Source organism: Chelon labrosus, assembly GCF_963514085.1.
Source record: "Chelon labrosus genome assembly, chromosome: 2".
NCBI lineage: Eukaryota > Metazoa > Chordata > Actinopteri > Mugiliformes > Mugilidae > Chelon > Chelon labrosus.
The window spans coordinates 22,098,227-22,124,449 of record NC_140338.1 but is presented as its reverse complement, the minus strand read 5'-3'; the positions used below and the strand labels follow the sequence as shown (position 1 = coordinate 22,124,449).

At 43.0% G+C, this 26,223-nt stretch overlaps 1 protein-coding gene across 1 annotated transcript in view; it reads left to right on the top strand.

The window, feature by feature from the left end:
- Nucleotides 1-26,223, top strand: part of sorcs1 (sortilin-related VPS10 domain containing receptor 1) — a 150,615-nt gene that overhangs the window by 61,151 nt on the left and 63,241 nt on the right. The window contains exons 2-3 of the mRNA XM_084560697.1: nucleotides 10,449-10,516; nucleotides 19,609-19,708. Coding sequence (XP_084416823.1) covers nucleotides 10,449-10,516; nucleotides 19,609-19,708 — 168 coding nt within the window. The remainder of the gene's footprint in view (nucleotides 1-10,448; nucleotides 10,517-19,608; nucleotides 19,709-26,223) is intronic.

Genomic DNA, 26,223 nt, shown 5'->3' with positions numbered 1-26,223 from the left:
TGTTGGTATATGCATGTTTGGGAATTTTGATCCATGGTGATTTTTTCTCTCCTCCATCCAAGGACAATCACTAAACTGCAAAGGAGATAACTGCGCTTGCTAGCAGCAAAGGCATACTTTTGATTAAAAAGAAATAATGGGGAGATATTTTAAACACCTAAAGCTTTGCACAGACACAGTTGTTGCTGATCCTCGCTGCGAGCGAAGGCTCCCCGGTGCATGACTAAAATCACTCAACGATTCTTTGGTACATTGGGAAGCTTTCGGAAGGGTTTCTTTGAACTGTAGTTTTTGTAGTTCAAAACCATGTCCGGCGTAGAAGCAGCTGATCGCAACTGTGGGTTTTCAGCAAAGGATGATTTCAAGAATATACTCCAATACACTTGTTTAGAACAGCTAACAGTTCACACAGAAATGATCATTTATTTGATTCTGTTAGTATCATCTGCATTCATGTAAAGCTAATGATAGTGTGCAGTGCTAACAAATATTTTAGCCAATCAACCAACGGTGATTTCCTGAGTCATTCCCGTTCCGATTGACAAGGTCCCGATTAGAAAAGATTTGATTCTCTTCGATTCACCATCAGCTCATTAAGTGTTATTTCAGCTTCTAAAGATTTTTACTTAAAACTAACATCGTTATCGGTTCCAGAGAACCTCCAGTTATGGTTTTGAAGTCGTGCAGCTCTTCTCTGCCGTCATACTTTTTAAAAGCCTGACTGTGCTCTCAGAGTTGGGGCTTCTGCCATGTTTTGGATGGCAGAAGTGTGGCTCCCCCACACACGGGCCAGTGCTGTTGCGCATGTTCACAAGATTTGTCGTACGAAACCAGTCTCGTGAGACTGCAGAGAGATTTCTAATAAGAGAATGTAAAAAATGACGAGGGTTTTTATGAATGGAAATTAGTTCTTTCAAATCAATTTGAATTGGAGAATCTGTTGTTGTAAACCCAGCTCTGCAAATGGTTTAATGTTTTCTATTTTAGTTTCTTTGTATAGCTGCTGAGCTTTATTTTGCATATGTACTGATATCAGAGCTTTACTTCATAAACCAACAGTTAGTTTGCAGGCAGGAAAATCAAAACACAGAGCTGAAAGACACTATTACACTTTCATTTCCTCATTTGACTGATGTCAGTACAGATAGCTGCAGCTTTAAAGTTCAGTTAGCTTACTGGACATCATGATCCTGTTCATTATTCTGTTGCCATTGCTTACCTTTAATATTTAAATGAATGTTACCATACGGGGGTTGTAGGTGTTAATTGAGAAGTCCAGGACCCACAGAGATGCTATTTTTGAACGTGCAGAAGTCACACATTAAAGCTTTGTACTAAGTAACTTGCTGTTCCAGTTTGTTTGTCATCTCGACTGAGGCTGGCAGACATAACTGGTGATTCAGACATTTTTTTTTTTTTTTTTTTCAAACTAATGGAGCAACCTTGGACATCAGTCTAGTCATTCGCTGCACCAGCATTGTGAGGTTTGTGAGGCTGAATGCAAATCAACTTCAACAAAGCATCGTTTCAGACAAGCTGTTAATCACCGCGTCTCGACTCTCGCAGTGTAGCACCAGTCTCTTTCTGATGCCTTCATGCTCCTCTGCACACCTCCAAACTGTCAGACAGGACAGCGTGTCCGTCCAGAGGCGGTTTCTGTTGGCCCCCGACGGAGGGGAGCCGGGCCTCATCAGAGTATTTACAGTAGGAGAAGCCCAGAAGCCTAATTGGCATGGTCAGTGATGGAGCATATGCACTTTCCAGTGGGAGCCCATCTGACAGGGCCCCTCGCTGACGACTGCCCACATAGTCTCCATATGTGGCAGACAGAAGGACCCGTGCGCACGCTGCCCTTCAGCTAACGAAGCCAAGTCACCGGTGTTGGGATCTGAACCTGGTGGTGCATAATCAGGTAACCACATGGCTGCTTTTGTCTTGGGAACAAAGGAGCCCTGGAAAAACTCTATTACCCACAATCCTCCAGGTGTGAAAAACTGACCAAGCAGTTCACTGGCTGACAGTGGCATGTGACCTATGAGGTCATCAGGTCATATAAAATGCACCGTTTGGCCTTTGTTCTCTCTCTTACTCTCTATTTCTCTTACCTCTTCTCCTCCACTCCACACCTCCCCGGTGGAGACCCCCAGCTGCTAAGCTGCAGCTGGGCGCCAGGTAGTCTGCTAACAAAGAGCAACTACTTGCAGGCCTGTTCTCCATACAGCAGCGAAGCGAGTTCCTGCTGAGGAATCTACACCAGCTTTTTAGCCAACAAACAGAAGGTTTGCAGGCTAAACTCCCAAACAACAGGAGCCACACGGCTAGTTAGCACCGAGCTGCTAACAAGCCACTTCAAAGGACTTCAAGGAGCGGCCAGTTTCCCTTCAACGTCTGCCATCAGGAAAACACAGCAAGGACTACAACTTTTCCCAGTTTGGCCTTCCATCAGGAACTGCCAGCTAAAGGAGCAACACACCAGAAATTGACTTTTCCACCAAATCTGGTAGTATGACCTGGGCCTAGTTAAGCTAAGCAAAGCATAGAACTTAAACTTTGATTTGATGTGATATTTGTTTTATTGAGTGTTTAGTATAGTGATTTGATGTTAGTTTAGATTATGCAACACATAGACTCAGGGTCTCTTGCATGCTAAACTAACCATCCTTTCTCTAACCTGGCACTTCTTATCACATTCTCTTATCACATTCCACCAAGGCATTTGGCCAGCACACGGCACATGAGTGTCCCCACTCAGCAGCCATTGTTTCCTTTGTGTTCAAGACCTCAAGGCCCAGCGGCCATCTTGACACGCCCACAACCGGCGGCCATCTTGGCACGCCCACAACCGGCGGCCATCTTGACACGTCCACAACCGGCGGCCATCTTGACACGCCCACAACCGGCGGCCATTTTGGCTCACACACAACCAGCGGCCATTTTGGCACACACACACACACACACACACACACACACACACACACACACACACCTGTATTGAGTACACTGTAGTTAGCTTGTATGTTTACTTTTATTCTTGTTAATAAATGTCTTTTAAACATACCTGTCTGTTTAATATTGCACAAGAGTGAATGTTGCCAACCTCTACACTGCCAAGAACTCCAAATTCCTTCAACTGTAACTAGTTGTTAACGTGGTAATTTTGGTTATAGTTATTAAGTTAATTATTAATCCGAACTCCAAATTGACAATTTAGTATAATTTATGAGACTGTTTTGATTAATTGGCTATCTTTTCCCTTCCTAGAAGGGTGGTGCCCCGAGGTGATCTAGTAATTCAGATCCAATTATTTAATAATAAATAATTATTTTTGATAATTATTAATTATTCATGATAGCCAAACCCCAATACTGAGTGCCTTAGTACCAGGCCCAACAAATGGTGCCCCGTGTGAGGCAGAGTACTGTTGGCAATTATTCATAATTGTGCAATATTAACTTCAGCATAATTTTGGCCAAAGCCAAAAATATTTTTGAACAACTTTTAGACTTGCCAGAAGTCTTAACGTTCAATCCCACTAGTCTACCACAGGAGTAGATGTCCAGTTGTACTTACGAACAGGTGCAGTGTGGTGATAATTTATGAAATTCATAAATTGATAAATTATTAATAATTCGTTATTAATAACTACCGTTTTCAGTCCCATTGTGCTACATTAAGAGTTGCTTTTGCTGCTAGCTAAGACAAGTTGAACCTACTTTTCGTAGTTGTAAGAATTTCTGCATTCGAATACCACGTATTCATGCAATCCAGTCAAGCTGTTCCTGTTAATTTAAGTGCTCCCCTGTTGAATTAAACCACAGCGTGCCACCGGCCCTGTGTGAAAGAACTTGTGCCAGCTGTTACTGCCATGCATTTCAGCCTAAGTAAGATAAGGAGTCTGAGATAGAGCCACAGTGTGCTACCAGCCCTGTGAAATATAAGTTATATACTTAGCTGCTACTAACACGTTACAGCCTAAGTTAACTTTGAGAATCACGTCTCTAACTGTTACTGCCCTGCATTTCAGTTATTGTATGTTGAGTTTTGGTGAGTAAATTTGCATTTACTGTTACCAAATTTGTTGTGCCCACTAGAGCCACTAGATGGTGCCATAGCTACCTTCCTAGCCTTAGAAGCTACATAGCTACTTAGCATAGCATTGCTAACCATTGCTTCGTTGTTGTTGTTTTTGACACCTCCATCCCACATAACAATGGAGAACCCCTGTGTAGAGCAATTCATTTCTTCCCTTGCACAGAGCCTTAACCCAGGCTACCCTGAACTCATTAGCAAGTTGAATTTCAGTGAGTGCAGGGAAGAGATAGATTCTCTACTGCAGGACAGGTGTGATGCACAGACTGCATCCAAAGGCCCATTGTTAAGATGTTTGCTTCTGAACTTCCACAGGCAATCCAGCCTTGCCTCTCAGAGCAAAGCAGCCTTAGAAAAGGAGGTAGCGTCCCTTAAAGCGCAAACGGCTTGTCTCCTCCATGAGGTACAAATGGCCAATAAGAAAGCTATGCGCTACTTATCAGACCTGCACTCGGCAGAGTCGGATCTTTGTGCTCACAAAGAAGAATTGTTAAGGCTTAAATCAGGTTGTCTTTCCCCACCACAGTTGTTAAGCCATTGTGATTCTGGTTACTCCGATTCACACTCCTCCTCTAGTGAAAGGTTAACGCCCCCTCCAGTTAGAAGATGGGAACAATTTCCAGCCGACCCTAAGTTCCTGGGAATGGAGTCAGCTCCTCAACCTCCTTTGAGAGACCGAGGTAACGGTTACCTGACGTCCCATCTCTCTGACATAGACCGTGAAGAGATTTGTAGTTTATCCTCCAGAAGATATTCTACCCAATCTTCTTTTCAGTCTATGATGCATGACACTTCCATCCGTGCCCATCTCTCCGAAGGGGGGACTACAACACCACAGGTTTGCCCAGCCCCCGCCTTTCCACCAGAGACGACTGTTGCATGTGATGCACCTGCCCGGACACCACAGTGTCCCCGCTTTGAAGTGCTTGAGTTCCTTGCTAAGGACATTGAACATTTTGATCCAGACAGCTGTGATCATAACGTTGACAATTACGTTAGGGATTTAGACCACGCCCTAATTGATTTGCCCCATGCAACCCAAAGGGAGAAGGTTAAACTTGTATGGAAAACAAGCTCTAAAGCTGTCCATAAGTTTATCCAGTCACAACCTCCCTCAGTCAGAGATGACTACACAGAGCTCCGTCAAGCACTACTAGAAGAATTCTCTTCTACTGCTGATGAGATTGACTCAATGGTTGCAGCCCTCCAAATTAAACATACCCGTCATGAGCATCCTAGAGATTATTACAAACGTTTGAGACATGTGTACTTTCAGGGCAAGAATGCACCAGGCTTAGAAGAGAACTCCACCTTCAAGTCTTTATTCTTGCAGAACCTTCACCCATGTGTACGCACTCACGTTGTACTCATGACACGCCAAGGTGACCCCTCGATGCAGGACATCAGGAAGATGACACAGGTGGCTTGGGAAACTGTTGTCACTTCCAAAACAAGAGGGAAGACAGTTGAGCCCTCCAGCTCAACCACCAAGGCATCATCCCGGTCTACCACCTTAAAACATCACCCTCACAACAGACCAAAGGGGGGTGATAAAGGGCCACACAGGGACACTGAGCGTAGCCGCCATGTCCGCCAGCTTCCCCGAGATAGGCATTCACACAGTCGAAGCTGTAGAAAGCCTTATTCCGAAATTATGGCCCAGCAGTATGATCAGCCAATAGACTGCTCAGATGATGATCGCAGCATCTCTGAGCGCAGTTTAGATGATCATAATTCAGCAGACAGTGACAATGCCTCTGAATACCTCTGTGCCTCTGGCTACACGGAGCGTTACAGCCCTGAGCCACGAGTTCAGAAGAACTTAAGGCAACACAAATTCAGAGTTCCTTCCTCAAGGAAATAATAACACCGTCCTTCCCTGTACTGCCAGTATGTAGGAAGTACTTTACTTTCTTTGCAGTTAAGTAGGCAAACTTGTTGATTTGTTAGCAACAGCAGCAAACTCCATAGTTTTCAACTCAGTAATAGTCACACCTGCCACTATTAGCTGAGAAAAGCCTAAATTCTGATTGGACCCAGACCCGCTGTCTAACTTTGCAATTACACCTGAACCAACTCCTTGGTAGTATTTTGCAATTTATACATGTCCTTATCCAACACAAATTTTAGGACACATTCGAACAATGATACAGCCATTGACAACCAAGATATTTAAACGTGATGACATCCTTCCGCAGCAACATTTGCATGAAGGACAAAATTGTTATTTCTGTTAAGATCAGACCGAGTACTGCATTGAATAATAATTATTCTAATAGGATCCAATGAGAAAACCACAAAACTCTTGGACATTTGGAAATGGTTTTATCATTGTAGGTGCCACTCTCTTTCTGCATCTTATCCTAACAATTTACATCACTGACATTGTTCTTTTTCTCACTAACGCTGTTAGTAAATGTCAATGTGCTTATGTGTATTTCAGTTTTTCACCTGATGATTTTGCTTAGCTAAGATAGTTAGCGTTTACCACAGCCCAGTTGGTTAACAGACTGCCCAGATGTCATTACCATGAATGAACTTTTCCAACTTGGATCATACACGGACACTTGTGCTCTCACGACCACACATCGAGTGAGGTCGTGAGACCAAAGGGGGGAATGTTGGGATCTGAACCTGGTGGTGCATAATCAGGTAACCACATGGCTGCTTTTGTCTTGGGAACAAAGGAGCCCTGGAAAAACTCTATTACCCACAATCCTCCAGGTGTGAAAAACTGACCAAGCAGTTCACTGGCTGACAGTGGCATGTGACCTATGAGGTCATCAGGTCATATAAAATGCACCGTTTGGCCTTTGTTCTCTCTCTTACTCTCTATTTCTCTTACCTCTTCTCCTCCACTCCACACCTCCCCGGTGGAGACCCCCAGCTGCTAAGCTGCAGCTGGGCGCCAGGTAGTCTGCTAACAAAGAGCAACTACTTGCAGGCCTGTTCTCCATACAGCAGCGAAGCGAGTTCCTGCTGAGGAATCTACACCAGCTTTTTAGCCAACAAACAGAAGGTTTGCAGGCTAAACTCCCAAACAACAGGAGCCACACGGCTAGTTAGCACCGAGCTGCTAACAAGCCACTTCAAAGGACTTCAAGGAGCGGCCAGTTTCCCTTCAACGTCTGCCATCAGGAAAACACAGCAAGGACTACAACTTTTCCCAGTTTGGCCTTCCATCAGGAACTGCCAGCTAAAGGAGCAACACACCAGAAATTGACTTTTCCACCAAATCTGGTAGTATGACCTGGGCCTAGTTAAGCTAAGCAAAGCATAGAACTTAAACTTTGATTTGATGTGATATTTGTTTTATTGAGTGTTTAGTATAGTGATTTGATGTTAGTTTAGATTATGCAACACATAGACTCAGGGTCTCTTGCATGCTAAACTAACCATCCTTTCTCTAACCTGGCACTTCTTATCACATTCTCTTATCACATTCCACCAAGGCATTTGGCCAGCACACGGCACATGAGTGTCCCCACTCAGCAGCCATTGTTTCCTTTGTGTTCAAGACCTCAAGGCCCAGCGGCCATCTTGACACGCCCACAACCGGCGGCCATCTTGGCACGCCCACAACCGGCGGCCATCTTGACACGTCCACAACCGGCGGCCATCTTGACACGCCCACAACCGGCGGCCATTTTGGCTCACACACAACCAGCGGCCATTTTGGCACACACACACACACACACACACACACACACACACACACACACACCTGTATTGAGTACACTGTAGTTAGCTTGTATGTTTACTTTTATTCTTGTTAATAAATGTCTTTTAAACATACCTGTCTGTTTAATATTGCACAAGAGTGAATGTTGCCAACCTCTACACTGCCAAGAACTCCAAATTCCTTCAACTGTAACTAGTTGTTAACGTGGTAATTTTGGTTATAGTTATTAAGTTAATTATTAATCCGAACTCCAAATTGACAATTTAGTATAATTTATGAGACTGTTTTGATTAATTGGCTATCTTTTCCCTTCCTAGAAGGGTGGTGCCCCGAGGTGATCTAGTAATTCAGATCCAATTATTTAATAATAAATAATTATTTTTGATAATTATTAATTATTCATGATAGCCAAACCCCAATACTGAGTGCCTTAGTACCAGGCCCAACACCGGGTTTCTACCTCAGCCTTTTAGAGGACTTTACACACACACACACACACACACACACACACTCACACACACACACAAACGCACCACAAACACGTGCCATAAGGGACAACTCTGAGTAAAATCTTAACTGCTCCCTCACCTTTCTCTACATCCAGACAAACACAAAACGGCTCACAGACATTAAAAACATAATTGCACACCATTATCCTCACCTTCACCCTTCTCTCTGTCTATCTCTCTCTCTCTCACGCACACACACAGACTCGCAGGAGAAAATGGGATGTCGGGATGTGGCGGGAGAAAGAAATAAGAAGGAGAAAGTAAGAAAGAAAGTGAGCGAGTACAGAGCAGAAGAGAAGCTGCGTGGCGCGGGTGTGAATTCAGCCTCCAGCTGGGTGACTAAATGGACTTGGTCAGTCATTAGCATGCGAAGGTCTAGCGCCGACATTTAAGGTTATTCATTCCCTGGGCTAATTCTCCCCGCTCTGAAAACACCCAACTACTTCCTGAACCTTTCTTTATGGGTGCCTTTTTATCAGCTGCTGTTCGTGTCGTTATTTTCCATCTTCCACTCCGCCAGAATCCTACCGGTCTCAGGCTGATCGATTGCATCGCAGCTTCTGAGGGTTTTTTCTTTTTTTTTTTTTTGGAGGGCTGCAGATGTTAGCGCATACTTAATAAGCCTGATCACAAGAGCCCCAACCTCGCAATGTAATTTGGCTACCCGAGGTGCATCTGTTCTTGTTGTACTCACAGGAACCCTGTGTGTTAGTCAAAGTGTTTCGCAAAGTCACAAGAGTCATCCGGAGGCTCAGCTGCTGGCTCCGTGAAAGGCGACGGAGGTGTCAGAGGCGGTCGGGTCAAGGGGAGGCCGTTGGACGCCGGCCGCGCGCAGCATGGCGTGAAACTGTACACATTCAGGTTGTTCATTTTGCTCGGTGCAGTGGGAAATAGTGACGCACGTTGCCTGTTACGTACACGCAGTCGTCTCCTGCTGTCCTTGATAACTGTTAAGGTCACCACAAAATATTCCCGAGCATTTCCAAACAGAGGTGTCACAATGATACGTGAAGGTTCCGTTTAAAAAAAACAAAGACAGAAGTTGTATCCATTTCACTTACACCTCCAGTCACAAAGTAAATAGATTGTGAGTTTCCGTGCTGCATTACTTCTTTTGCGCTCGGAGCAAAATGTGATGTTTCTGCCTTCTGTTTTTCCCTGAAGACTTTGGCTGACCCACTTTCCTTCATCCCGTGCACCTTGAGGGTGTCAACGGAATGAGGAATATTTACAGTGGAGTGTTCAGACTAAACCTGATATGATTAAGTAATGACTTTGAAACAACTGCATCACATGAAACAACTGAAGTGTGCGGCAGCGCGCAAGGGGAAAAAAAAAACAAAACAACAACTGACGGCTTTAATCTCTACCGTTTAAATGAGTTTCATTCCGGCAAATATGGATCTCCTTCTCACAAACATATCCTCTTACACGTTTCCACATTTGATTATTGCTTTAAAACTTCAGAGCATCTTCAGTTACAGTAATGCTGGGTGGTGTATTCTGAAAGGGAACATGAGATTGGTCAGAGTGACTTCAACAGCAGGAACGTGATATGCTAAGTATGAGAAGACTTCAACACAAACAGTGACGACAAGAAATAAAGGACAGAACAGAAATCCATCTCTACAATAAACGTGTAAAACAAGTTCACAAAGATCAATTTCATGACTGGTCAAAGAACAAGGATCTGTTGTTGACTGACTGTTGTCAGACTCAAAAACAATTTTTAAATAATTTCCACACAGTTTTTGGATCGCATAATGCTCATAGAGAGCTTATATTTGCCGTATGTCCTGTTTTCTATGACCCAGTAAAGTGTTTCAGTAAATCTCTGTAATGGAAATAGATAGAGTTCAAAGTTGATGACTGATACTGACCACAAATCAGTTGAACAAAACCCTCCCAGGACCCAGTGGGAACCAATCAGCAGCTATTGAAGCATGTAGAAATAAAATCACTGCTTCAGACTTCATGCGGTGGTAAAATTTGATCCTTATTAGGGGAAGAAAAATGTGTAAAACATATACTTCTACCAACTACTGGGTATTACAGAATTTCCGGTTGCTGCTGCTGCTTCTTATCATTCTTGTATGTTACTTTACTCATTGCCTGTTTAATATTTTCCTGTACTGAACCCAGCGCTTCTCTTCTCTTCTCCTTCGCAGGTGATTCTGATGCTGACCAAGCTCTTTGACTTTAACCTCAACAGTGTGACTGAGAGTTCATTATGGAGGTAAGCTTAGCACACTGCATGAGCTCATGACATTTCCAGAAAAAGCCTCGAGCAGGTCTGAGTCTGACACAGTAAATTGGTCTGAGGGGAGGTTTCTGGTGTTTTTAATCTCGCTGTTTGAACATCTCCCGGCTCCGCTAGTGGGAGTACCAGGATACCGGTTCTCACAATGTAAAGTAATGAAACATAAAAACGAGAAGATCTGTCAAACGGCGAGACTCAATAGCGCTGTCCTCGGTTAGTTCTAATGTCTGCGGGCACCAGTAATTCCTCACATGAAAGTCACTCGTGTGCTGGTGACCGAGCCAATTACCTTGACCAGGCTTGTTAGCGGCGTAGCTTTGTTCAAAGCGTCCCTCTCATATCTGATTTTGGATGCCCTGTTGGAAAGAATGTGGCCTCAGAAAGAGAAAGTCATAACCGTAACTCTATTTTCTGTTTTTACTGTTGACTAGAAAATGCAGTAGCCCTGAAAAAAAAGAAAAAAGAAAAAAACACATCTGTCTATGAAGAGAGTCCAGACCTCACATGCTGGGTGAAAGATTAACTTCAGGTAAATTAATCCTGAAAAAAGTCTAGCTGAGAAAATAATACTTTTTTATGACAGGCGTCTCTGCAAATTGCTTTTAATGACCGATGCAGGAGAATAATTGGATATTCAAGACAAAATGTAATTGTTGGTTTGGTCAGATATTCAGTTATTCAATGAATGGGGTCTGTTACCAAACCAGTTTGAACATGTAGTATTGTAGCTTTCATACATTTTTGAGTGAATTTTAAAATTTCAAGGACCAAACCTTGGCACTGGACCTTGGGGTAAGAGCAGAAAATACCAAGTGACAGCATCAAATTTTAAACATTAAATCAAACAACAACTACACGATGTGTCACTTAAAAATAAAATGGTGAGCAGAGCTACAGCTGAAAATACAAAATAAAACAAGTGGAATATTTTGTTCTCATTTTCAGCTTTAAAAACTTTCAGATCCACCAGCAGGTTCATGTTTTCCTGCTGCGGTCAAGGCTGTTCTGTTTACCTTATTCAGAAACGCAGAGCTGATTTTAAATTCCAGTGGTAATGCCAGAGACTGTACGTCAGGCAGAATTACTGAGAGAACTGTATGAAATGATGAACAAAACATCTTGATGAAGTAGTGGTGCAATATAAAATATGACTGTGTGGGTGTGAATATTTGACTTCATGTAGCTCGAATGGTGTGTGTGTGTGAAACGGTAGTAAATACAAATATATATTTAATTCCTCTCAGTGCTGGAAAGTCATGCTTTACTCGTTGTGACAGTATGTTGTGCATGTGCAAGTGACAAGGTAAGGTTGGCCAAGGTAACGTTTCATTTTCCTTCTCCCAATCCTCCGTAATGAGTCTCAGATCCAGCTACTCTTGTTACTGCAGCTGTTGTCTGGATGGATAACATGTTCCAATGTAGCTGTGTAGTGAGCTTTATACTTGTCAACTTTCAGCGTTTGCACATTTAAGTTTGAGCATGTAGGCTCAAACCTAAATGTGAATGCATTTATACCTGTGCACTGATGTATAGGCATTGTTCGGCAACTATGCCACTAAAAAGCTAGGCGGTGAGTTGTACTCTAATCACTGCAGCACAGACCATAGAGAAGACGTCTCAGTAGATGGTTTATAGGAGACTGAACAAGGGAGAATTTTCAACGATTGTCCAGCAACTGAGCAACTGTGCCAGCCAATCACAGCCATTACTGTCTGCATTGTCGCAGCGCATAAGTTGCATTTCTGGCTATGCTGGACCTATGGCACAGAAGTGGCGCAAAACTATAAACTACTTAAACTTAAAACTACTTAAACTTAAAGGTGACCCCTTCAGTGGGTACATTAACAGTGGGCTCACTAAACATTGTCACATTAAAGTTCAATTCAGGTAGCAAAACCACCTGTAGCCACTAGATGACTGCCATTGATCACAGCTGACTTATTTGGCTGTAAAAATCTGTATATCTGGCGCAACTTCACCTGCTACCGAGGTGAATGGAGGACGGCAGAAAGGTCAAGGCTCCAGCAGCAGTTGTATTAAATGAGACAGCTGATCCTGATGAAGGCCACGAGCCGAAACACGTTGGTCTTATTAAGACAACAAATCTACTAGTAGTTAAAAATAAAGTCACTCCTCACAATCGTCTAAGTCTGTTCATCACGTTTCATTTTAGCTGAAGCAGATCGTGAATATAGAGCAGTGGACCTGGGGTTGATAACGTGCAATCAAGTAAAACACTGAAACCATGCATAGTCATTCATTCATTCATTCATTCATTCATCTTCTGTAACCTCTTGTCCTGTGAAGGGTCACGTGGGGGCTGGAGCCTATCCCAGGTGTCATCGGGTGAGAGGCGGGGTACACCCTGGACAGGTAGCCAGTCCATCACAGGGCTAACACAGAGAGACAGACAACCATTCCATGCATAGTTAGTATAACAACATCTTTATCAAAGCCTGGACTAATATTGCATCATCAGATTGTTTGTGAAGACTGTGGGACACATTCCAATAATTTGTCTTCAAACTAACCAAAAAAAAAAACATCTGTTGAAATTTAATGTAACAGTCCTGACAGGTTGTCTTTATCGCTGATTGCAGCGTAGAAAGCATTTCAAGGTCCTGTCTCCTCTTGTCCTTCAGGGAGGAAAAAAGCGTCAGGTTCACCGACACAGATTTCCACAGAGACGGCCTCAAGTCTTAAGCACTCGCACACCGCTATGGTAAATGTACCATTATATGACTGCACTTACCTCATAGAAGATCAAGTGAGGCTGTTGCTCTGAGCCTCAGAGGATGCTACCACATTACCCCCTTAATGGTGCATCTACTACTGATGCTCCACTTACAATATTCTAAATCTGATGCTTTGAGAAAGCAGACTCTCGCATTGGACGGATGATTAAAGGTGCCGGTGGATCAGTCTGACAGATTGACAGACAGACGGATGAATGAACAGATGAGGCACATTTTAAGTGAGTAAAGTAGATAATGAGAGTGCAGAACATTAGTGGACAATTTACAGCTAGGACTGAGGAGTAAAGCGACATATAACTGCATTTAGTACTGGGCTGCCAGAAATCCAGGACTCCTGAGGGACAGTTTGAAGCTAAACTCCGAACAGCAGCATGAGGTAACAGCTTGAAACTTTAGTACCTATGATGTGGTGCAATGAGTGCATGCATGAGTCCGTCAGCGTGTCTGTCACTGCTGTATATAAAGCAGTAAGAAAAAGATCTTGCATTGGTATGCTTTGATATAACCAGACTGGTTTTCTGTCTTTGTTTTTAGTCTCTTTGTTCACAGGATTAAAGCCATTAGTTTGCTGTAGTGATTTAAATATATGTGGTTATTGTGGCTGGTCCCAGCTGATATAACCCAATATGAGATGCCGAACTGTTTTGCATCTCATATTGTGTTTAGATTCTAGTCGACACCGATCAGCCACAACATTAAAACCACTAAGAGGAGAAGTAAATATCATTGACCATCTTGTGACAATACAGTGTTCTACTGGGGAACTTTTGGACCTGGCATTCGTGTGGATGCTACTCAGACATGTACCAGCCACCTAGACCAGACCAGACGCCTGGTCTGGTCTGGTCTAGGTGGCTGGTACACCCCAACCCCATAGCAATGACACTCCTTGATGGCAGCAGTTCGCCAGTGTTTTGTTTGTTCGAGGAACTCTGTGTTTGAGTCCATCAACTCTATCAGTTGCACCTCTTGGTCCTAGTTCATCTTGGTACCGCCCAATTCACGTCTCCAAAGCTCTTTTCCCCTGTCACCTCTACAGCTCTCTGAATTTCATTAACATTCACGGTCTCCGGTTGACACATCATTGACACATCTATTCCTCCGCTGGTATGGAAACAAAAGCCCTCAGCTGACACAATGTCACTGGAAAAAATATCGCTAATTAGTCAGTGTCTTTTCTCACAAAGCTGAAGGATCCTCAAGAAAGGCTAACCCTGGACTTAAAAAGAAAATAAAGCTCAACATAAACGTAGCTGCTACGAGACACAGATGTCTTACAGGAGAATGATGTAACGTTTCAGGGAGTTGGGGATGTCCAGGATTCTCTAAACTTTTCTAGATTCTCCAGAAAATTTGACATGTGTACTTTCAAAAATATAAATTATAGAACAAACAAATAAACCTGGCGAACACAGATGGAAGTCAAGCGACATGTAGAACAAGTATTCTCACGCAACAGAGCATCATCATGTAGCACCTCTGTAGGTAGGTGCAGCATAGGTAAACCTTTGTAAAAATGGCAGCAGGGTTAACATTTACAGTGTCAGTGTTTCAGGAAGAATCATGTCGATGTCAGATTATCATTCACCACTCCATAAAGTTTACAGGTAATAGTAAACTGATTAGACACTTTACGGTGCATCATTACTAGCTTCAAATACATGCACGATATTTCTTCAACCTGATGAATTAGTCTGAATAGAGATTCCAGCTGAAATGTTCAGATGAGCGCTAAATAAAATGATCAGATCAGACGTATTTTGTGTGTTCATGCCCCAAAACATCAATCACTATGAAGTGATTCATCAAAAGAAGTACCTTTTTTCCAACCTTATCTCTAACCTTGATGTGATTGAGTAGAAGATATCCAACATTTTGTCAGGCTTTGTTTGTTTGTTTTCAAGGCACCTGTCCACGCAGATTCTGGCTTCGTTCAACACGTGTTTGAACAACTGGTTGTTTTACTGCCTCCATGTTTCTGTCCCTCCTGGAAACTCATCACCTGATGTTTACCCCACATGGAGCAAACATGCTCAGAAAGAATGGATTTATTCCAACCAGAGAGAAACCATCAGAACAAGTGTTTACATGTTATTAGGGGACTAGATTTTCCTATTGAACTGATTATCAAAGTTTACACCACCCCTTAACATCCGATCGATAAACTTATTCTAAACTCAGATGGTTACATAAGGAGGTTTTATTCTGATTATCAGTGGTCTACTCAAGTCCAGTGACAGCTGCAGATCTGCCACACAGTAGTTGTTGCACCTATGAAATGTGGAGCCGTGTAATGTGGGCTTAGTTTATTGCAGAATTTTTTAGGGCACTCTAAAGTGGGCACATTCTGACTTTGCACCATTCTAAGGTAATAACTTAATTTCACTCTAACCACAGAGTTTCAAATTATAATGAAACTTTGAAAAATAATGAATGACGGTTTAAATTGTTCACTCTCAACGAGGACACATATATGGATGCTTAGCCTCATCGCCCATCAGTCTGTCAGCATTCACTCGATTCCAGCAGCGTCTATGTTCTGATTTAAAGCTGAGGTGACCTTGACATGAAGTGCACAAAGTGGGTTTAATGTGTCCCTTTCTGAAAATAGTGTGCATATTCTCTTTATTGTTTCCATCCAGGCTGTGAGGAAGATTTTCCCTTAGCCATCTTCAACCCCTAACTCTCCCCTCTGTAAAGGCCCCTCGTGTTCAGTGTAGCTTTAAGAATGGAAGTTTGCCACCGAAACTTGATGGGCAGGAATATGATGGAAAGGGATTGCGGATGTGGAGGGGGAAGAGGAGGAGGAGGAGGAGGAAAGAGGGAAGGGTATGATTTAGCCTGCTACTCAAAAGATATACTGTGAGAGTGTGCTAAGGGTTTCATAAATTCATCCTGGAACACTCAGCCCGGCTGCCATTTGTGCTGCTGGTGTTCTCCGCACGATAATGCAGCGAGTGACCTCATGTTAACTATCCTGAGATGCATTCAGCTTTCATCCTCCAAACCGTGATTAATCAAACTCCCAGGGGAGAATGTAAACGCCGTCTAGTAGCTGCCTATCAGTATATACTAGTAGGCTCTGGAAATTATAATTGAAACTCTATTTAATAAGTCTTTTAATATGCGACTGTGGACTCAATTCTAATCTGGTTCAGAGAAAGAAAAGCGTTGAATCAAGGAGGCTTTCGGTTGAGTGTGTGTGGTTGAGTGTGTGTGGTTGAGTGGGTGTGTGCGTTTCGCAATGGAATAGCTCCGTCGTCCTCTTGGCATATCCAGAACCCATTTTCCTCAGTGAGTCATATCAGTGAAATTTGACTGATAATATTTCATTAACTTATTTGAGCCAACGTGAAGCTCTAGCTCACCTGCAGCGACTGTGCAGCTAAGTGCCGCGTGGTCAGAGCTGCGTGTTCCGCCCTCACGGAACCACAGGACGGCCGTTCAAAAGCCACTAGCGAGGCGGGCGACTTTAACTCAGAATAATCGTCCTTGAGAAACTATCATTTCTCATTTAACGCAGCTTTCATCTTCCAGGGATCCGCTGGAAGACGGGGCCATTTTACTGCGTCATGTTCAAAGTTGCCGTGGCACTAAAAGTACGTCACCGGCCTCTAAATCAAGTGGTTCTGTGGCAGGAGCCGATCAATAGCCCGGTGATGTCACTGTCCGATGGTTCCTAGATGTGGTCGGTTTCTGAGGGATGAGCTCGTCCAGGGGAGCTAATTGGAGCATTTGCTCGCCATGGAAGCCGAGCTTGAAGTGAATCTCAAAGTCTAACCGAATGAGTTGACAAATTGACAATATGCCATGAATATTTGTGAGTTTTCACGGCTGGTGGTAAACTTCAAGTGTGAAGCTCTCTGCGAACCCTTTAAACCCGGACTTCAGCCCAAATTTAACAGCCGCACACAGAGAAGAAAACATCAGTCGATGTGAGTGATTGCTTCATTTGAAGTCACACGAGGCCTTCAGCTGCGTCTTTGCTGCATTTTTAAAATTTGCATGCTACGGGCTTTTTCTCTATTTTCATGTGAAATTAGAATAGCTTCTTGATTGAACCTCAGGGCTCTCACAATAAATTAGACCTGACAACTGAGATAAGTCGTTCAAACTTTCAGAGAAAGTCTGAGGCGAAGTCTCAAATGCTAAAACCGAAACAGAACACAAATTTCGCAGTAGACAAACATTTGGATATTTCAGTCCTCATTCCAAAAGTGTTTTTATTCACCAGTTTGAAAGGGATTTATGCCTCTTTGCTATGTAAATGACGTTTAAGAAGTGATGAAGTGTCTCTGCTTGCCAGTCATGTCAGACAAAATCCACCCCTCCTGTTCCCAGATGATTGTTGAGCTGAATGTAACCCAGAGGGTGGCATGAACCCCTGAGTATAGATGTCTGAAGTCAGGATTTCACTCCTCTTTGTGTTTCTTTCATTTGTATTTCTCAAAAGAATAACGATGTTTCTCAGTTTTTCTTCCATGTATGAAGGTGGATTGCCTCTGTCAGACTTCTGGTTATTTCCAAAAACTTCAGTTTCCAAAGACTTCTACAGTTTTTAGACTTCTCAGTCCAGTTGTTACACAGATACATGTCTGAGCCACCTGCCGCCCTGTTTGGACTTTGTCACACTAACATCCAGCTGACAAACAGCTTTATGGAAAAACAGCTATTATGATTAAACGTAGCACTGATGCCTCCCAGTGAGAAGGTCCCGGGTTCGAATCCATGGGCCGACTGAGCCTTTCTGTGTAGAGTTTGCATGTTCTCCCTGTGTCTGTGTGGGTTCTCTCCAGGTACTCCAGCTTCCTCCCACTGTCCAAAGACATGCTGGTTAGGTTAATTGGTGATTCACATAGGTGTGCATGTGAGTGTGAATGGTTGCCTGTGTTAGCCCTGCGATAGACTGGCGACCTGTCCACGGTGTACCCCGCCTCTCGCCCGATGACAGCTGGGATAGGCTCCAGCAGACCCCCGCGACCCTTAACAGGAACACGCGGTTACAGAAGATGAATGAATGAATGAATGAATGATTAAACGTCTTCTCTTTTGTTAATTCTTAACCATTAGCAGCGTTGTGAGTGAAGTCCAGAGGTAATTTTGTCTTTTCATCCTTGTAAAAGCACGACATAATGAAATCCAGATGCCGGGGCATCAGACTCAAATATGAGTCTATCTACACCAGGCTAATAACAAATTCCATTAATCCATAATATATTAATTATCACACAAGTTAGGCAAAATGGGTGTTTGCTGTTTCCACATCTTAATTAATCTTTAAATTCACACGAATCCTTCTAGCTTAGGTTAATTTGTAGTGCCTTTACCATTTCTCCAACATGATTTAAACTCTCAGCTTCTGAAGTTATTTAATTTTCTACATGAATGCCACCAAAACTCCCTGTACAGTGAGAAGGAGAAATGGACTTGGAAGGGATATTTTTCAAGTTTGTATTACTCTTATCAGTACTTTCAGTTCATAACTCAGTTTACATCAACTGTAAATGAAAATAACTTAGTTCTTGTCCAGAGAACCATCCATCAGGACTTTGAAGCTGTACTTGTCATTTGAAAAAGGCCCATGTCTTTGGTCTTTACCCATTTCTGCTTGCATGTTTCTGCTTTCTTCTTACGTTACTTTGGAGGAGTTTTTGACACTATAACTGTCTTCCACAAAAAGTAAAATTATTTACTGCAACTGCAATTCAGATTTGGACTGCTTTAAAGTAATAATAACAGAATATGTGAGCGTCAACTGCCTGTTAAGAAAATTTACACCGTTAAAAGGAATTTGTGTTAACATGTAATTAATCTGTTAACTTTGATGGTCCTGGTTGTAATGTTACAAACTTTAGTGAAAGACATCAAGGAAAGTCTACCTCTTGATATGGAGAAATTGGTCAGGGTTGCAAGGCAATGCTTAGGAATAAGGATTACAAAAAATCTTAAAAATAATATGAGGCATTACCAATGTGTACTGAAAATGAGCCGAACCAGTGATGTGCCCTTTTTTTGGTGCGGAATAATGGGGCGCTGTTGGTAATTTCAGAATATACTGAATATATGTATGGGTGCAGGTGTCAGCATGTTTGTGTGTGTGTGTGTGTGTGTATGTGTGTTATGAACAGAAGTCGGCAGAAGTTCTCACACAGTGACTTTAATGATGCATGCTCTCCTACTGGGGCTCCATGCTGGTTTGACTTGTTCACAACTCTGCTGCCTCCCCTCTTTCTCTGAATTCTCAAGGGGGCTCTTTTAATTGCAACAAGTAATTCGCCAAATGTTCATCAGACGTTTCTGATTCAATTTCAGGTCAACTGACTACGGAGCAACGTACCAGAAGCTGAATGACAAAGTGGGAGCAAAGACGATACTCAGTTATCTGTACGTGAGTCCGAACAACAAGAGAAAGGTAACGTTCTGCTTTTCGCCATTTCCTCTGAATTTAAATTCATAACCACCTAGACTGCTGGTGTGACAGTCAAATAGTGTGCAGTGTCACACACGGGCAGACATATTGATGCCGTCTGACTCATCGCTCTCTGTTTGATGTCTGTCTTTCCACTGTCACTTTCCTCACTGTCAGTGAGACACATTGGACAGCAGTTAATCTGCTAGCGTGTAGAATCAACCTAATTTGACATGGATGTCTGCAAACCTTTATGTGATGTGAGCCCTACCTCTACACTTCCCTTGGGTATCTTTATACAGTTCAAGAAGGGTCATTTTCCATCATTTAATCATGATCTAATGATTTGAGATTCAAGTCGTGCTTACTGTCACTTCCACTAGATGTTAATAAAAACATACAGAGCTGTGAAATACTGTTTCTCCTAGTCCCACTGTACTACTAGAGCAGCAACTACTACTGCACTACTCTATCTGCTACTCTACAACATATGACGTCACAGAATACAAAAAGATTTAAATTAATACGACCATTGATAGATATATCAATGTATAAGCTAACTTGACCATGCTCAACTGTACAAATAGTTATGTATTTGTCATTTTGTCTGGTCCATCGTGGCTTGTTGGACCTACTGCGTTCTTTTGGTAAGGAAGTCTAGGACACAGGTACAGATAGTGAATATGGGATGATGGTGTTGGATACTGAGCTGAAGTCTATGAACAGCTTTCTAACATAACTGTCCTTGTTTTCTGGATGTTTCAGGGTCAGTGCAACAGAGCATGTAGGGTAGTCATTCAGGCATGTTGCAGGAGACTTCTTTGGCACTGGTATGATCGTGCAGGTCTTGAAGCACTTTAATACTTTGCAGAGACAAGCAGTCGTACCATAGATGTCCGTTAAGATCTCTTTAAGTTTTTCTACACAGTCTTTCAATACTCTCCCGGGAATGCTGTCTGGTCCAGCAGCCTTATGGGGATTGATCCTGGACAGGCAGGGTCTCCTTCACATCAGCTGAGGAAAGACAGAGTAGCGGGTCGCACGCTTGTGGGGAGGTCTTGAGCACAGTGGTACGGTTCAGTGCTTCAAACGTAGAAGTCATTCTGTCTGTTTGGGAGGGAGGGGTCACTGTCACCAACTTGTGATGGTGGTTTGTAGACTGTGATGGTCTTGATTCCCTTCCTCATGCGTCGTGTGTCTCTGGTGCTTGCGAAGAGGTTTTCAATTTTCAGGGTGTGCTGATGTTATGCCTCACTGATCCCACCCAGGCATCCCAGATTTTGACCAGGGAGGGGACCTTGCCAGTGAGCCATGGTTTCTGGTTGGCTTTTTTTATAGTCACATCGTCCATCCACCTGCTGATGTATGCAGTCACTGTGTCTGCCTACTCCCGCAGGTAGATGATGAAGAATGCAGCCTTTCTTTAGTTCAGACGCCCAGCTGATCCAATCTGGTGGTTTGTCAGTTGCAAGGGCATCTCTGAAGTCAGTTCAAGGTGCCCAACCTGCCGATCAGATGAACCCAAACATAGTGATTGACCCATATATATTAGTATAGTATGTATATTAGCTTTTTATTAGTATTATTACATTGTTCATGTCAATTATGGATTCATATAATGTGAGTACCTAATATTTACAATTAGCCTGCTGTTCACTGTTTGTCTGAAAGTCACACAGTGCAGTGTCCAAAAAGTGCAGACACGAGTCCAAACATTTTTGCCCGATCTAAGAGGACCATTTTTTTTCCATTGTCTGATTTGTGGCATCCGTCAGTGAGGATGATGGAAAACCAGTCCCACCCCTCCATGGTGCTCTAACAGCACTGGGCAGTACCTTCAGCAACCAACTACTTCACCCGAGCTGCGTAAAGGAGCGTTACCGCAGATCCTTCCTTCCTGCTGTTGAGAGGCTTTACAACCAAGCCTGCTCCCAGTAGACCACAAACACACTGGAAAATCACAACACAAACTGTAACGTCTTTAAAATCTGTGCGATAACTTGTGTTTACATAATATTTACATATTTTTATATCCTGTGTGCACTGTCCTTAAACTGTCCCCAAACTGTCCCCACTGTGGGATAAATGACAGGATTATCTTATCGTAGCTTATGTGAAGAGTTTCCAGGATGGACAGAAACATGGAGACAGCAAAACAACCAGATGTTCAAATGAGTGTTCTAAAGGATGAACTAAGCTGGGATCCATGAGGGCATCAGTGACAGCGTGGTCATCTCCTTCTACTGAATCAATTCAGTGTTGGAGATAAATTTTGATTGAAGGAATATTGTCCACGTAAACGTAGGAGATTTTTTAACTTTCCAGCCCCTAGCATGACTGTTGGGCTTTGTTGCAAAGCATTGCAGAAAGATGTAGTGAATAACAGGGAATCAAACTGTGCAGCAGGTTGTGGCAGAAATGTCCTTGTTTACTACTTTTTGTTGCCTTTGTGTGCACAGTAGTGGGACCCTGGGAAAGCAAGAGATTTAGAAGCTTTTCTAATGAGGCAGCGCTGCAGAGGAGACAACAGGAGATCACAATAACCTTTGAGTCCAGAAAACCAGCCAGCTCCACAGCACCGGGCTTTGGTTTACACACACAGAGCAGTGAGCAGATGAAGACCTGCAAACAACTTGACAGGTTGTTAATATCTTCTCACACACAGAGGACATAGAGAAACACTTGGGCACACTCTCTAATGTACACACAAAGATCCTAACAGAATGACAGTCGGGCGTGCACACCATCACACGCTCAGATAACACACACACACACTTTTAGTGTCTGCTTTTGTCTTCCTTCTATCTATCACACATCACCCTGACTATTCACACACACGCACACATACGAATTGTCTTTGTCTCTCTCTCTCTCTCACACACACACACACACACACAAACTGGGACCCGTAGTATCACCATGTTGCCAAATCATGACATTTGTAAAGACATAGAGGATTTAAAGCCTGTACTGCAACGCTAGCAACCCCATGGGGCCGTAATGCACATAACATTACAAGCAAGAACATGCCAGTAGACAAATGTTTAGAGTGGCCAGGTGGAAACCGGCCTTGTAGACCTGAAGCTAATGTAGGCTTTGTGCTCAGTGCTAACATTAAACATGCTAAGCTTTGAGCTGCTGAGTTTAGTGGAGTTTAAAAGTGAGCTGGTTTAGGCTGCATTCTGAGATCTTGAGCTCTCGTGGCTTTCTGTGTCGTATGGTTTCAGTATACAACAGAATGCATACAGCTGTTTACCACATGATGTCATGATCCTGTCTTATATATAATTAAACCTATCCAATATATGTTTTTCACTCTGAATGGGGGTGTTACACTTACTGATAGGCTGGCTTTGCAATTCGGCTAGTGTGGCTAATATTACAACGATCAGGCGTAACATTATGACCACCTTCCTAATATTGTGTAGGTCTCCCTTGTGCCTCCAAAACAGTTGTGACCCATCAGAGAATGGACATGGGTCTTCTGAGGGTGTACTGTGGTGTCTGGCAACAGAATATTGTTAGTGGGGGCCTTTGGGTCTTGGGGAGGGGTCTCTGTGGATCATCCCACAGATACTTGATCAGCTTGGGATCTAGTGAATTTGGATGCCAGGTCAACACCTTGTGCTGTTTTTCATGTTTTTTTTTTTAGTTCTTCCATTTTTGTGTGTGTGCCCGTGTCAGGCTGCATCCTGCTGGGGATGGCTGCTGCCATCAAGGAGTGTCATTGCTATGAGGTGGGGGTGCCTGGTCTGGGCTAGGTGGGTGGTACATGTCTAAGTAACATCCACATGAATGCCAGGTCCAAAAGTTTCCCAGAAGAACATTGTATTGCCACATGATAGTCAATGTTACTCAGTGGTTTTTAATGTTGCCTCATCATTGTAAATAATATTAATGTTAACGCCGCTCTGTGATTTGACGTTTAACCCAACCCATAGTTTGGGAAATCAGGAAGTGATACAGAAGCAGAAACACACCTCCATGAGCAGAAACAAGCAAACACAAGGGTCAGCCAAAGGGCAAGCTCGGGCCGCAAAGCAGACACAGCAGATCATCTAGGATTATTATTATTATTATCTGAGCACACTTATCTGAGTATTATTTTAGAGAAAATTGGACCGATTTTATACTGAAAACTTGAGAACTATCCCTACAGGGTACATTTATAACAGATTTTTTTAAAAAGTCTATTTAATTTGCTATTAATCATGCATTAAATGTGGAAACCACGCCATTAATCACAATTAAATATTGAAATCACTTGACAGCCCTATTAAATACAAATGAAAATAATACAGAGAAACAGAAAAACAAAGACGGAGAAGGTTTCTCCCTCTCTATAATACACACACAAACTCTTGTCTTCCCACATGCTGTGAATTCCAAGCATGCACGCACACACTTGTGAGGGAGGGTAGCAGCAGGGAGTGCAGCTTCGTCACTCTCACTGTCACCCCCGGCATGCCGCCATGTGACCACTGCTGGTGGCAGACAAAAGCTCCTCTCTTCACCCACTAGTGGAAGTAAATCAGGCCTGTGTGGCTGCAGGGGATCGAGGGACAAAAGCACCGGAGAGAGAAAGTGAAGCAGGAGATACAGGGGGGGGGGGGGGCAAATAAACTCACAGAGAGCATGTGAGCGTGGAGGATCGGAGGGAGGTGGGAAGGGAGAAAGAAACGACGACAGAGCAAAAAAATAAATAAAACAGAGGCTAGGCTCGAGGGTCACTCATGGAGAAAACAGACCGACAACACAGCAATTACATCAATTTTCATATTGTGGCTTCAAACCGTGCCTGAGCGCGAGCGAACAGAGCTGTAGCACGCATTAGGGGAAATAATGCGGGGTTTTAGGCAGAGATTTTGTATGAGAGCACATTATTACAGTAAATGACTGGGGATGTGAGAGCTGGTTAAAAACACACACAGACTGCAGTCATACGAATGCCTCTAATGGTTTGAATACAAAAGAGAATTTTCAAGTGGAAGCTTTTGAGTGACAGATGGGTTCAGTCTCTGCAACTTCTCTGTCAAGAACACATAACGGCTCTTTCTCGTGAACGTTGCGACTCCAACAACGGTCGCGGGGCTCAAGTGCTTTCACGACAAAGGCCTGGATTGCCTGCGCGCACATGTTTGCACGCACCGCTTTCATGAACAATTACGGCCTTGTGCGGCTCTGACGGCAACAACGGGCAGGTGGGTGGAATATGATTTCACTTCAGAGGAGACCTCGCTCCCTCTGTGGAGCTTCAAAGACTTTTGTTCATTGACTCACTTTTGGATATAAGAGTGAGTCAAGACTTAGAAGTGAACGTGAATATTTCATAGTCTTGAACTGTCCTCAAAATGGCAATGACAATGGAAAAAAAAAAAAAAAAAAACATCTGGCAGAAAGAAACAACAGAATCCATCGGAATAAATCAGAGTCCAAAGACTTGCATCATGATGCTGAGAGGAATTTCATACATAAATGCTCAGCATTATATAATATTGATGTGTTTCCCTGCAGCGGTGTCACGCAGGAAGCAATGGAAACACTTCTCTTTTCACTCTTTTACCTTTGTTACTGATTACTGTTACTTTATACAGTAATAAATACAGTGACGTTTATATATAAATGGATAGACCTGCCTGCTCTGAGTCAGTTAGATTGCTAATGTGTGACCGAGGTCATGGACAAGTTAGACAAGTATGAAACTTTGGAGCTTTGAAATAACAACACCAAGGTCTTCACTGAAGATATGAATGGACTAGTCTGAAAGCCAGAGCAACTTCCCACCCCACGGATTCTTTTGTGGCGCAAAGTTGGTCTGGATCTGCTGGGCTAGTCAAATTGTTTTGGGCAGGCTTTAGGCTTTATGAGTAACAGCGACATAGTCATATACGTCATCGAGGCAGGAGTTGAATTTGTTTACAACTACATGGCTCTGATTGATTGTAGGACTATCCAATTGAGGATGCACCATTTATTTTTTTTCTGTTTGAGTTGAAACACACACCATAATAAAGATTCAGATAAGAATAAAGCTTAATAAAGGAAACTAAAACTAAAATCAGTCAAACATGTTGGAAAAATGAGGTCAAAGAAGAAAATACTAAATTAAACTCTCAAGTTTGTTTATTTGCTGGTTTCTTGGCATTAGATGCTACACGACAGGCTTTTCATGGCTCTTTGACTGTGGACAAATAAGTGGGGCACTTGTACTCTAAATCAAGCTGTGAAGCAGGGATGCGGAGCAGTCCATTTCCACGGTTCTGGTGGTTTCCTCAGGTGCCGTTGCACAAGAGAGGCCCAAATTTCGGAGTGTCTGACTGTGAAGTAAACCGAGTCTGCTGAAGTTTGCAGCAGTCTGGCAGGTGTGACCGTTTTGCACACGGAGAAGCAGAGGCCGTCTTTTGCGCTCCGCATGATTAATTCCTGCTGCATTTGGCCACACCTGTGCTTACTGCGGCGATGGAAGTTCCTTAAAAATAATCCATAAAAGAAGAAAAGAGAATTTCAAGTGTGAAGAG